Source organism: Bombina bombina, chromosome 6, assembly GCF_027579735.1.
Source record: "Bombina bombina isolate aBomBom1 chromosome 6, aBomBom1.pri, whole genome shotgun sequence".
In the NCBI taxonomy this organism is placed as follows: Eukaryota; Metazoa; Chordata; class Amphibia; order Anura; family Bombinatoridae; genus Bombina; species Bombina bombina.
This window is the reverse complement of record NC_069504.1, coordinates 848,939,838-848,954,120: the sequence shown is the minus strand read 5'-3', so window position 1 is coordinate 848,954,120 and position 14,283 is coordinate 848,939,838. Positions and strand designations below refer to the sequence as shown.

The following is a 14,283-nucleotide window of genomic DNA, read 5'->3' as shown; positions in this document are numbered from 1 at the left end:
GCAGCGTAAAGCTCCGTAACGCAGCCCTATTGATTCCTATGTGGAAACAAAATTTATGTTTACACCTAACATCAACCCCAAGTCTAAACATCCCTAATCTTACACTTATTAACCCCTAATCTGCCACCCCCGACATCGCTGACACCTACATTATACTTATGAACCCCTAATCTGCTGCCCCCAACATCGCCGACACCTACATTATACTTATTAACCCCTAATCTCCCACCCCCAATGTCGCCGCAACCTACCTACACTTATTAACCCCTAATCTGCTGCCCCCAACGTCACGTCACTATAATAAACATATTAACCCCTAAACCGCCGTACTCCTGCATCACAAACACTAGTTAAATATTATTAACCCCTAATCTACCGTCCCTAACATCGCCGCCACCTACCTACATTTATTAACCCCTAATCTGCCGCCCCCAGCGTCGCCGCCACTATACTAAGTTTATTAACCCCTAAACCTAAGTCTAACCCTAACATCCCCTAACTTAAATATAATTAAAATAAATCTAAATAAAAATTCCTATCATTAACTAAATAATTCCTATTTAAAACTAAATACTTACCTATAAAATAAACCCTAAGCTAGCTACAATATAACTAATAGTTACATTGTAGCTAGCTTAGGGTTTATTTTTATTTTACAGTCAAGTTTGTATTTATTTTAACTAGGTAGAATAGTTACTAAATAGTTATTAACTATTTAATAACTACCTAGCTAAAATAAATACAAATTTACCTGTAAAATAAACCTAACCTGTGTTACACTAACACCTAACCTTACACTACAATTAAATAAATTACCTAAATTACAAAAAACAACACTAAATTACACAAAATAAAAAATAAATTATCAGATATTTAAACTAATTACACCTAATCTAATAGCCCTATCAAAATAAAAAAGCCCCCCCAAAATAAAAAAAGACCCTAGCCTAAACTAAACTACCAATAGCCCTTAAAAGGGCCTTTTGCGGGGCATTGCCCCAAAGAAATCAGATCTTTTCCCTGTAAAAAAAATACAAACAACCCCCCAACAGTAAAACCCACCACCCACACAACCAACCCCCCAAATAAAAACCTAACTAATAAAACCTAAGCTCCCCATTGCCCTGAAAAGGGCATTTGGATGGGCATTGCCCTTAAAAGGGCATTTAGCTCTTTTTGAACTGCCCAAACCCCTAATCTAAGAATAAAACCCACCCAATAAACCCTTAAAAAACCTAACACTAACCCCCGAAGATCCACTTACTGTTTTGAAGACCGGACATCCATCCTCCACGAAGCCGGGAGAAGTCCTCAACGAAGCGGCAATAAGTCCTCAACGAAGCCGGGAGAAGTCTTCATCCAAGCCGGCAGAAGTAGTTCTCTAGATGGGCAGAAGTCTTCATCCAGACGGCATCTTCTATCTTCATCCATCCAGCGCGGAGCGGCTCCATCTTCAAGACATCCAGCGCAGAGCATCCTCTTCTATCGAAGTCTTCATCCTGAATGAAGGTTCCTTTAAATGACATCATCCAAGATGGCGTCCTTTTTAGCACTTTGTAGCGTAAAACTCATAACTACTGACTTGCATTACGAATCTTGCGGGATAGGCTGTACCGCTCACTTTTTGGCCTCCCAGAAAAAGCTTGTAATATCGGCGCTATGGAAGTCCCATTGGAAAAAGACTTTACGCAAATTGCATAAGTTAATTTGCAGTACGGCCAAAAAAGTGTGCGGTACAGCTTTTCTGACAAGACTCGTAACAGCAGCGGTAGTGAAAAAGCAGCGTTATAACCCATAACGCTGCTTTTTCAATAATACTGCACAACTTGTAATCTAGCCGAATGAGATTTAAATAAAATCATGAATGAAACTCATATTCATTTTGGGCAACTAATATTATTCCAGTATCATAGCGATGGAATTTTACCTTCACTTTAAAGGGACAGTCAACTAAAAATTTTTTATGGTTTTAAAAGATAAATAATCCCTTTATTACCTATTCCCCAGTTCTGAACAGAAAACATAGATATATTAATACACTTTTTACCTCTGTGATATCCTTGTTTCTAAGCATCTTCTGATCACATGACTTTATCTATTGACTTGCATTTAAGCCGATTTGTGCTGTGTTGTTAGAATTCACGGGCGTCAGCACAATGTTAACTATATGGCTCACATGAACTAGCTTCTCCTGATCTGAAAAGCAAGTTCAAAAGCATGTGATCATGGGGCTGTCTTTAGGGACTTAGAAACAGACATAAATTTAGAGGTTTAAAGGTTATAAAGTATGTTAATATAACCATGTTGGTTGTGAAAAGCTGGGTAATGAGTAATAAAGGCATTTTCTTTCATGTAATTGGCAAGAGTCCATGAGCTAGTGACGTATGGGATATACAATCCTACCAGGAGGGGCAAAGTTTCCCAAACCTCAAAATGCCTATAAATACACCCCTCACCAGTCACCACACCCACAATTCAGTTTTACAAACTTTGCCTCCTATGGAGGTGGTGAAGTAAGTTTGTGTTTGATTTTTATGATTTCTTCTGTGATAAGCGCTTCCATGCATTCTGAAGCCCAATTCCTCTCAGAGTACAGTGTTTGTAAGAGGGATGTGAAGAGAGTATCGCCTATTTGAGTTTATGGTTTTCCTCGTGGGAAATCTTTTCAAGGGTTCTCTGTTATCCGTCGTAGGGATTAATCTCCTACCTCCCTTTTCAGATCGACGATATACTCTTATATACCATTACCTCTGCTGATAGCTTTCCGTACTGGTTTGGCTATCTGCTATATGTGGATGGGTGCCTTTCGGTAAGTATGTATCATTATTTAAGACACTCTCAGCTATGGTTTTGCGCTTTATGTATTAATATAAAGTTTTAAATTTATGCATTTTACTTATATTTGCCACGAGTCAGGTCTATGTGTATTTCCCTTTGCAGTCCAGCAGTTTTCGTTATGGGAATCATGTTTTAGGAAGTTTGTCTTACCTGGGGTATAGTCTTTTTTTCAATTTGACTTGTTTTTTCTTTGGAAACTTGCAGGCATATCAGACTTGCGAGGGCGCAAAATGTTGTTATTTATTGCGTCATTCTTAGCGCAAGAATTTTTTTGGGCACAAATGTGCGTTTGTCATGACGCAAGTTCGTCATTTCCAGCGTCTTAGTTGATGCTAGGTTGTTTAGTTTGAAATTGTGTTTGTTATGACGTGAGTTGTGTCATTTCCGGATGTTTGTTTCTCAACTTCCTTTTGCGTTGTGCGTCATGCAACATACTTGGCGCCCAAAAATTTATAAGAAAGACTACATCACTAGCTCATGGACTCTTGCCAATTACATGAAAAAAAACAACATAATTTATGTCAGATCTTACCTGATAAATTAATTTCTTTTTATATTGGCAAAAGTCCATGAGGCCCACCCTTTTAATGGTGGTTATTATTTTTGTATAAAAAGCACAATTATATTTCCAGTTCCTCTTTTTCTATGCTTTTGTACTCCTTATTTTATCACCCCACTACTTGGCTATTCGTTAAACTGAATTGTGGGTGTGGTGAGGGGTGTATTATCAGGTAAGTTCTTACATAAATTATGTTGTCTATCTTTTTAAACAATAAAAAAAAATTGTGTTGACTGTCCCTTTAATTGTATTTATTTCCCAACAATTGTGTGGGCATGTGCATTTGTGAACTTTAGGAAGAAACAAATGCCAAAGATGGTGGCTGCAATCCGTATTCAGCAATTTTCATAGCCGGATTTATTCTTTTGAAAGTGTAATGCACTTTCACAAGAATAAATTTGTCCCCTGAAAATTGCTAATTGTGACTTGTGGCCGCCATCTTCTGCATTTGAGCACAATGTTATCTATATGACACACACGAACTAGCACTGTCTAGCTGTGAAAACTGTCAAAATGCATTGAGATAAGAGGCGGCCTTCAAGGACTTAGAAATTAGCATATGAGCCTACTTAGGTTTAGCTTTCAAAAAAGAATACCAAGTGAACAAAGCAAATATGATGATAAAAGAAAATTGGAAGGTTGTTCAAAATTGCCTGCCCTATCTGAATCACGAAAGTTAAATTTTTACTTGACTTTCCCTTTAAGTACAAATATTAAAACAATAAAGGGATTTAGCATGTTCCACCACCTATCACATTGCATTTACTATGCAATCTGTATTTCAGGCATAACAAAATAATTTAATACCTGGGTAGACATGAATCTGTCACTCCTTCTACCTCCCCACAGCACAATATTTGTTCTCATTTGCATCTCCAGGTCAGAGGAATGGAAGAGAGTCAGTCATTCCCAGAGGAAGAAGATGGGGGTCACTGTGAGCGATGATGGTGAATTCTGGTTAGTGTAACTGATGGAGATTGCGGATTTCACTCCATACATACTGTTCTCACACTCACTCCCTCTCTCTTTTACTTTCACTAATCTTCCATCCACCCTTCACTTGCAGGATGAGTTGGGATGATTTCTGCACTCACTTCACTGACCTTACTCTCTGTCGCCGAGTAAACACTAGCTTTCTGAGCACTCACAAGACCTGGACACAGGAGTCTGCTATGTCAGCTTGGAACCAGGATCCTAGTCCTTTGAAAGATCGGAGTGGTGGCTGTCCCAATTACAAAGAAACCTATCTACACAATCCCCAGGTATCTATGTTCTCAAACCATTTTAGCTACATCACCAGCAATACTTTATTTTTACTGATTTGATTCTTTTTTAAATTTCCTTTTTTTTATATAAATATTTTTACTCAATTAAAGGGACACTGAACCCAATTTTTTTCTTTCACGATTCAGATAGAGCATGAAATTATTATCAACTTTGTAATTTACTCCTATTATCAATTTTAATTTGTTCTCTTGCTATCTGTATTTTAAAAGCAGGAATGTAAATCTTAGCAGCCAGCCCATTTTAGGTTCAGCACCATGGATAGTGCTTGCTTATTGGAGGCTTACATTTACCCACCAATAAGCAAGCATAACCCAGGTTCTCAACCTAAAATGGGCCAGCTCCTATGCATCACATTCCTGCTTTTTAAATAAAGATAGCAAGAGAACGAAGAAAAATTGATAATAGGAGTAAATTAGAAAGTTGCTTAAAATTACATGCTCTATCTGAATCATGAAATAAATAATTTGGGTTTAGTGTCCCATTAAGTTAATTCTACAGTTTTATTTTTTAATGTCCCTTCCCTGAAAAATAAACACTTTTTTTTATTCCTGTGCTTGTAGGTTGTATCACTGTCCACAATAAAGCTGTGGCAGTTTATCTTAATAGCCTCTATCTCACACACCAGATGTAAATTTCCTTTTAGTTTTAAAACCAATACTAATGACTTTAAATATTTTAAAATCCTGCTGGTTTATATGCACAATAGACTTTTGTTACATTACATTTCCTTTTAAGATCATTGCATAAGAATACTACAACATTTACGAAAAGTCTATGTACCAATTTAAAATATGTGCAAACATTGAAGTATCAATGACTATAGTTTAAGATGCAAACAGGGAGTGGTTAGCTTGTCTGCACATACAGTAGATGTAAGCAAGGACACCATCAGCAAGGCTCAGGAGCATAGATACACACTAGCACAGTGAATGTTTATCTACATATTATATTTAGAACTCTCTCCCTTCTCAGTTTTCCTTTGATGTGACATTGGATCAGGACTGTGCTCTAATCTCACTGGAGCAAGAAGATCGTAGGACTCAGCGTAGTTCAGGTCAAGGAGGAAACCTGCCCATTGGGTTCTTTGTTTTTAAGGTAACAGGAAGGTGTTTAGGTGTCTTACATCCTCTTTTATCTTATTTTTTTTTGCTCTTTTCCTCTATTTTCCCATCTCTCTCTTCTCAGGATCTAGTGACTCTCTCTGTAGTTCTTGTTCCTGCCTCATTCTTTCTATAGCTCTCACCATTTCATCTGCTCTAATTGTATCATTTGCATTACCACAAACCTCTTCTCAATTTACACTGTGACGCAACCTGTTTTATCATTTTACCCTTGTCCCTCACCTCCTATAATTCCATCTCCAACTCTACCTTCTCAATATTGTCTAATTTTTGTTTCCAGCTCTTTCCCAATAGTTTAAAACCTTTTACATAATATGATGCACTGGAAAGTTGACTTGCTTAAACTTGGCTTTATTCCGTTTTTGTGGCTTTTGACACCCAACTCATATTTTTAGTCCATATTACACCCAGGGAATTTTCCAGTTTACAAGCAGAGACAATATTACAGAGGTGCTATGTATCTCCATTTATTGCTGTAGCAACCCCAAAGCTACCTTGGTAGCTAGAGGTCTGGCATTGCCGGGGGAATCAATCCAGGGATGCCAGTAATGTCCCCAAGCCCCCAGAACCCTGAAAATACTGGGCAACTGAGTTTAAGGGAGCTGGATTGGAGTGGGGGTATTTAAACCCCCTCAAACCCCTTGATCTGAGCTCCCTTAAGCCTTATAAACCCCTAGAAAGAGCAATTGTCTGCTTCTTCAAATGGTGTGTGTTTTGGATGTATATGGTTTAAGAACAATTTTATAAATAATTAAAAATAAACACATTTAAACACACATTGCACATGTACACTTGTAACAGGACATCAAACAAAGCTGTATGGTTTGAATCTTCTTGGTCTCCTAAAAAATATGGCTCAGCAGTTAAAGGGTTAACTGTCTATCCCCTTTACATAACCCATTTACCATCAACATCTTTTAAAACTGTTTCAGCTCCCTCTTTCTCTATCATCAACTTTTACCTGCCCTCATGTTCGCATCTCACCTCCATCTTTTCATGTTTCCACCCACAAACTGCATCTCTACCCGTCTCTCTCTCCAAACTCAGACTGTCATGTCGTACACTTTCTTCATTTCCTGTATATTCACTTCTATCATCTTTTATTAACAGGTAGAGGTTAATCGCAAATATCGTCTTCATCGCACCCCATGTAGAGTATCCTCCTCCACGTATATAAATTCTCGAAGTGTTTTTCTCCGCACTGAGTTGCAGAAAGGCCGTTATGTTATTTTACCAACCACATATAGTCCAGGCCAGACTGGCTCCTTCCTGCTACGAGTATATACAGACAAAGCCAGCCAACTCAGGTAATGTGAAATGGATTAAAGTTAATGATAGATAAGCCACTCTAAGAAAAAATGCTTAAAGGGATGATTCATGATATTCAATTCAGTTCCCATATACAAATGTGCACAGTCATTTTATATGCACGCTTTCTGAGACTTTAGCTCCCAATAAATATGTGAAAGAGTTCATAGTAAATAAGTATATATGCATTTGTGGTTGGCTGGTGTCTGTCATATGATACAAGGGGCAGGGGAAATGGAAGTAACTTTCAAATCTGTCAGAAAAAGTCTATTACTCATCTGAAATTCAGTCTGCTATTCCATTGTCTTTTTATTACACATTTGTTGATTATGCAATTCTACTGTTCTAACATCGAACTGAGTACATTAATTCTGTCATAATAAAATAAAAATGGTTAGTAGTCAGCGCCAGGAGAGCAAAGCACACAAACTCACTATAAAAAATGACCACCTGACAGGATCGTACAGAAGAATAAATAAATTGTGGGGACATAAGAGCGCCACCCAAAGGGGACTTAAGTGTGCTGGTGGAAAAGCTGGGCCTAAAGAGATTATCAATATGGGTGTATAATGGCCAAAAAACAACACATAGTACTGTATTACTAAAGAGCGTAGAAATAACACATAGTACTGTATTAATAACACATAGTACTGTATTAATAAGGAGCGTAGAAATAGGGTAAAAAATACAGACAATAAAGAATATATAAAAACATATGTTGTATATAAAAACGGTTTTAATCCAAGGAAAATATGGAACAAGATTGCCAGAACTCTGTGGCAATCTACCAGAGTTATTCACAATCTAGAGTAAAATGTTTAAAAAGCAACGGTGAAAAACATATGTCAAACGTGACAAAATAAGGGTATAACAAAAAAGAGCAATAAAGAAAATAATGAATGATATTAATGAATCTGAGCTCAGATAAAGGGACATCCCATATATAAAGCAACAATATAGTCCCAAAGTCTATACAGTCACAAAGAGTAAAAAATCCAGTGGAGGTCCAATGAAGAAGGATCCAGAGAAGAGAGAGGAAAATACTTTTATCCAGGGGAGGAACATCTTTTATCCAAAACTTCTGGTTCAGAGTAAGAACATCTAAAGGTACCTGTGGAAGAAAAAACAAACAGATGCACAAAAACAAAACAAGCTAACTAAACTAAAAGGAAAAGTGCTCACCATATACAAATAGGAACGTGGGCTGTATGTCACAGGAGGTCAACGCATTTCAGCCGACTGAGAGGCCTTTATCAAGACTTTCTTGCTTTTTAAACATTTTACTCTAGATTGTGAATAACTCTGCTAGATTGCCACAGAGTTCTGGCAATCTTGTTCCATATATTCATTGGTTTTAAACCGTTTTTATATACAACATATGTTTTTATATACTCTTTATTGTCCAAATAATATACAAGCACACAAGCACAAAAAATAGGCTATAAGTCTCACTTCATAATGAATGAAATTTGAAAAGACTTCTGTGACATCCTCCCTACAAATTCTTCTTTCATAGCAAACTCATTTCATTTTCTGCCCCCTTTGAACAGTTTTGGGGAATGTAACTTGTCGGGGTATTTTAAATTTTTTTTATTATACAGAAGATGAAAGGGTGTAGCTGTCAGTACAAAACTACTTATGGTTTCATGATACAATTGCAAAATACAAAGCTAGACTACAATACTCGAAATGGCCAACCCTATGGAGAATGATCCCAAACATTACTTAATTTACTACCTAAATTCCCTTGTTAACTTCAACTTAGACTAGTTTTACTATTTGTTCTCAACTCTGCCAGAATATTGTTAGCTTGTAATTGGAAGACTCTACCTTATTAGTCCAGAAATGGCTAGATCATGTGTCTTCCATTATGCCCATAGAAGAATGCAGTTATTTTAGAATCAACAGGATAGACATTTTAGGATATCAAATTTTATTAGACTTTAATGAAAAAATCTATTGAGGAAGACTAATGACAAAGATCTGTAAGAAAGTAAATGAGTATACTGATGAGTCATACATAGTAAATTATTTTTTGTACTGTAACATTACTCGGGTTCTATCCACTAATCGGAGCATAAGGAAAGTAATGGAGTACATATTGTATAGTAGATTTGAAGTTATTTATTTCATAAAGGTGATGAGAGTCTACAATCCATTACTCCTGGGAATTATATTCCTGGTCAATAGGAGGAGGCAACAATCCCAAAACTCCAAGAGCCCTTAAAACCCCTCCCACCTTACTGGAAACTTGTCTTGTATTTGCCTTCACAGGAAAAAGGTGAAAAAGGGAAGTGTTCCAGGTGTTTGCAGGCGTTTAGACCGATTTGAGGCCCAGTTTTCCCCTCAGAGAGTTACTGTTTGGACAGAGGAATGTCTTTGGAGTTTGGGTAGTGGCACAAGAACACCTTATGGGAGTTAGTCACAGGCCTGCCACAAGTGTCGCAGGGATCAGTCCCTAGCCTACTCCTGTTGGTTCAACATTATACTCTATATATTTAAATCCTCTGCTGTCACGGATACAGTACTGATTTGGCTATCTACTGGAAGCAATTTATGCTGCTTAAGTTAAGTACAGTAGTATGGGTGCTTTTTAAGTAAGCGTGGGGGTGGTTTTGTTTAAAAGAGAGACTTATCTGGCACCTGTTTAGCCTTTAGGCTATTAGTAGGTACGGACTTTGTGTATATCATAGCCAGGGGACCATTATTTAAGGCATATTTAGGTTTGGTCAAAAAAAAGTCCAATAGCCTAATATATAATGTGAATAGTCACCAAAATACTGTATAGGACCATCTCATAAGTGTATTCATATCACAATATATGATCCTATTATTCAGTGCACAATGTGAAAAAGTGGTAAATGTTAGTGAAGTATGTTTAGTATCCGTTACCAGTCGACTGCTTATGGGCTTACCTCCTCTGCATCTTCTGATACAGCTCGGTTGCTAAGCTGTCTCCAGACCAGGCTGGTGGGTGTATCTTGGAGATGCTGACACTTTCGCTATACAGCATAAACGCACCCGTGCAGCATGACCGTCTCACCCTGTTCTGCAGAGAGGTACTCCATAAAGAGATGAAGCCTTCAGTCCTGAGCAGCGTGCAGCTACCAACACGTCTCTACAACTGACACCGCTCCCAGTCTTCGGCCCTCTTTGATGATGTCATCGGGGTAATGCCGCTGACCATACGGTTCTCATAGCAGCTACCTGGGATTCTGTAGGCTCCTTCCGAATGGGATTACTGGTGCACTTGGCAAAGTAAGAACAGGAAAAAGGTCCCCAAATGAAGAAGCTTTTAAAAAAATCTTCAATGCTTTATTGTGGACATCGTTAAAAATCAGCATAAGTACATTATTTCACCCTATTGTAGGCCTTGAAGTGTGTTAAGTATTTGTGTTAGCGAGTGTCGGGTTCTGTTGTTGCGCTTATTTTTTGTAACTGTGTCGGCTTGTTTGTGCTCGTGTTTTTTTTGCGTGTCAGGTTTTTTTAGTTAGCATCCGCTGACTTATGTGCATGTCGGCTTTTGTTTCTTGCCTTTAGTTAGCGCACATCGGCTCATGATAGCGTTAGATTTCTTTTTACGTTTTTATTCCTTAAGCTCGTTGTATGCTATTTTTTTAGTGTGCTTCGTTTTTCCGCATGTTTAGTCTCTGTGTGCGTCTGATGCTCAGCCTGTTGTCTGGTTAATGCTCATCTGATATTATACAGATATTTAATGCTCCTAATATAAAGTGTATTTTATGCAAGCTTGTGATTCTGTTTAAGATCCTTGGGTTTGGAACATTATTTTCCAAGGATACAGTAGGTTTCAAATCAAGGCCTCCCTGGGAAAGGCTTCTTCTGTCTCATGTTCCAAAGTATCCTGTAGAGGCAAAAGCCTTTTTTCAGTCAGTTTCAAATCTGGAGTCTATGGTTGTAATAGTTCCAGTTCTGGAATTGGAACGGGGTCAGGGTTTCTATTAAAACCTCTTTATTGTTCCCAAGATGGAAGGCTCTAACAGACCTGTTCTGGATTTTAAAACTTAAGACAAGTTTCTCAGGGTTCCTTCTTTCAAGAGGGAAACTATTCAGACTAGCCTTTCTCATATTCAATAGGGACAATTCATGTCCCCTATAGATCTGAAGGATGCTTATCTTCATATCACTTTTCAGAGGGATCATCCTAAATTCCTAAAGTTTGCATTTCTGGACAAGAATTTTCAGTTTGTTGCTCTTCCGTTCGCTCTGGTTACTGCTATATGAACCATATGGGGACTCTTGTATCAGTGATAAGAGCTCAATGTGTGTCAGTGGTGCCTTACTTGGATGATATCTTGGTACAGACTCCATCTTTACATTTAGCAGTATCTCATACCAACTAACTTTTGTTGTTTCTTCAAATGCATGGTTTGAAAGTAAACATTTCCAAAAATTATCTGTCCCCTCAGTCCAGGATTACTTTTCTGGGTGTAATAATTGTCTCGGTCTCTATGACTCTGTCTTTGACAGAACAGAGGGAGGTTGAAGTTACTCTCAGCTTGTGTAAATCTTTATTCAGTTCTTTCTCCTTCTGTAGCTTTTTGTATGAGAGTGTTAGGTCTGATGAGAGCAGCCTCAGAAAATATTCCATTTGCTCAGATTCACATGAGGCACCTACAGCTTTGTATGCTTCATCAGTGGTGTAGGGATTACACTCTGTTGGCTCAAAAGATTATTTTGGATGTCAAAGCAAGTCAATCCGTTTCCTGGTGGATCAATCATTGATCAATTGTTCTGTGGCATTCTTTGCCCTCCCAAATGGGACAGTGATTTTGACAGATGAAAGTCTTTAAAATGAAGGTAAACTTTGGTGAGTGAAAGCCTGTTTTTTAAAAATACTATTAAAAACAGGGGCACTTTCATTCATCAAAGTTTACAAAGCAGCCGTTTTGTTAAAAAAATTACCTTTTTTCTTGTCACAGCTAGAGCAGCTTCCCCCACCTAGAGATCCTCTCTTCATACGTCAGCAATGACTAATCCGGCTTCCTCCAATCACAGCATTGCCTTAAGCAATGACTACCCTGGGGGGTAAGCTGTGATTGGACGAAGCAGGATTAGTCATTGCTGACGTGTGAATAGAGGATCTCTAGGTGGGGGAAGCTGCTCTAGCTGTGAAAAGAAAAAAAGGTAATTTTTTTTAACAAAATGCTTGCTTTGTAAACTTTGATGAATGAAAGTGCCCCTGTTTTTAATAGTATTTTTAAAAAACGGGCTTTCATTCACCAAAGTTTACCTTCACTTTAAGGTTGGAGGTGCAGTCTGGGGGTCCCAGAGAGCACCGGTTGTTTGGGTACTTCAGGAGGCGAAGTGGCCCATAAATATATTGGCACTCAGTGCAATTTTTAGGTCTTTTCCGTTTTGGCAAACCTGGAAGAAAGAGACTTACCTGCATTTCCAGTCAGACACTGTAACCACAGTGGCTTACATGAATTATCAAGGGGAAACTCATAGTTCCCTGGCGATGAAGGAGGTTCCCAAATTTTTACTTCGGCAGAAGGCAAATCCTGTATAATTTCTGCAGTTCATATTCCAGGGGTGAGCAATTGGGAAGCAGAGTTTCTCAGTTGTCAATCTGCTCATCCAGGAGAATGGTCTCTTCATCTGGAGGTCTTCAGTCAGATTTTAGACCCGTGGGATCTTTCAGAAGTGGATTTGATGGCTTCTTGTTTGAACAACATCATCAGATACTTTGCAAGGTCCAGAGATACTTAGGCAGAGTTTGTGGATGCTCTAGTAGCTCCTTGGTTATTTCATCTAGCCTACATTTTTCCTCCTCTTTTTCTGTTACTAATGTGGCAAGGCAGCCACATGGTATTCATTTCATACTTTTTCTAAATTCTACAATTCTACTTTTTTTATTCTTCTGAAGCAGCTTTTGATAAGAAAGTCATTTAGGCTGTTTCTGGGCATTGAATATTTTTGTTTTGATTTTTTTCGGCATTAAAAAAAACAAATAAAATCATGAATGACTTAAAAAAAATAATCTAATGTATTTGGAATAGCATAAATCTGGTTCTGCCCAGATTACTCGTGGACTCCACAGCTTTGGTATTAATTCCCAGGAGCAATGAATTGTGGATTCTCACCACCTTTATGAAAGGAATTATAATTTATGCTTACCTGATTCATTTCTTTCATGGTGATGAGAGTCCACAAGCCCCCACCCAGTGTTTTCTATCATTAAATGTTTTTCTGGTGACAGTTCAAGTATGCACCTCTTTTTTCCATGCTCTTATTTTCTTTTCCTACCTTCTTCTCTTCTGCCTTGTGTGTGTGTATATATATATATATATATATATATATATATATATATATATATATATATATATATATATATATATATCTCAGTTTTCAGAAAGGTGGGAGGGGTTTTAAGGGCTCTTGGAGTTTTTGGATCTTTGCCTCCATTTACTTGCCAGGAGTATAATTCCCAGGAGCAATGGGCTTGTTAAACTGTTATCAAGATCAAAGTTATTCTAATAAAATCAATCAATCAATACAGTATTTCCAGTTGATGTTTTATACTAAATTCTGAGTTTAAATTTAAAGACCAAGTGAAAGCCATTAAGTGGCACTTTGCATGGGAATTCTGATTGATTGGTTAATTGATTGATTGAAATGGAACTGAATGTGTCCAAATGTAAAACTTTTAAGTTGGACAGTTTTCACTATTAATACACAAAGTAGACATGAGAAAACTTTTTCGGAATTCAACTGGGGATTATTATTATTTTTTCTTTGTAAAGTAACATAGTAGATAAGGTTGAAAAAAAGACTGAAGTCCATCGATTTCAACCTATACAAATCTAATATACTTACAAAAAATCTCCTGTTGATGCTACAATCCTATACAGGGGGTATAATAAGTAAAGATAAGACAGGGACAGGCGTACCGGTACAGAATAATTAATGGGCCCTGCAGCCTAGAGAGCTTACAATCTAATTGATCACTATAATCATTTATTAGGCAAGTTTGAGATGGTTATGAAAACCATAGATGCCTGTATTGAATCTCCTATTAAGATAATTAGTTTTTCATTAGGCATGGCTAAAAGTAACAGACTCTTAGCTTAGCTAACAGCTTCCAACAGGCTTTACAACATAGTCTCAAAAAATAAGATTATTATGCCCAGGATCCCAAAGGACTTAATA

The 14,283-nt window shown here is 37.6% G+C and overlaps 1 protein-coding gene across 2 annotated transcripts in view; it reads left to right on the top strand.

The window, feature by feature from the left end:
• The window catches only part of LOC128663767 (calpain-5-like), a 74,862-nt gene that overhangs the window by 15,629 nt on the left and 44,950 nt on the right, over nt 1-14,283 (top strand). For both annotated transcript variants that reach the window (XM_053718260.1, XM_053718259.1), the window contains 4 exons: nt 4,277-4,354; nt 4,464-4,659; nt 5,657-5,779; nt 6,916-7,112. In XM_053718260.1, coding sequence (XP_053574235.1) covers nt 4,277-4,354; nt 4,464-4,659; nt 5,657-5,779; nt 6,916-7,112 — 594 coding nt within the window. The remainder of the gene's footprint in view (nt 1-4,276; nt 4,355-4,463; nt 4,660-5,656; nt 5,780-6,915; nt 7,113-14,283) is intronic.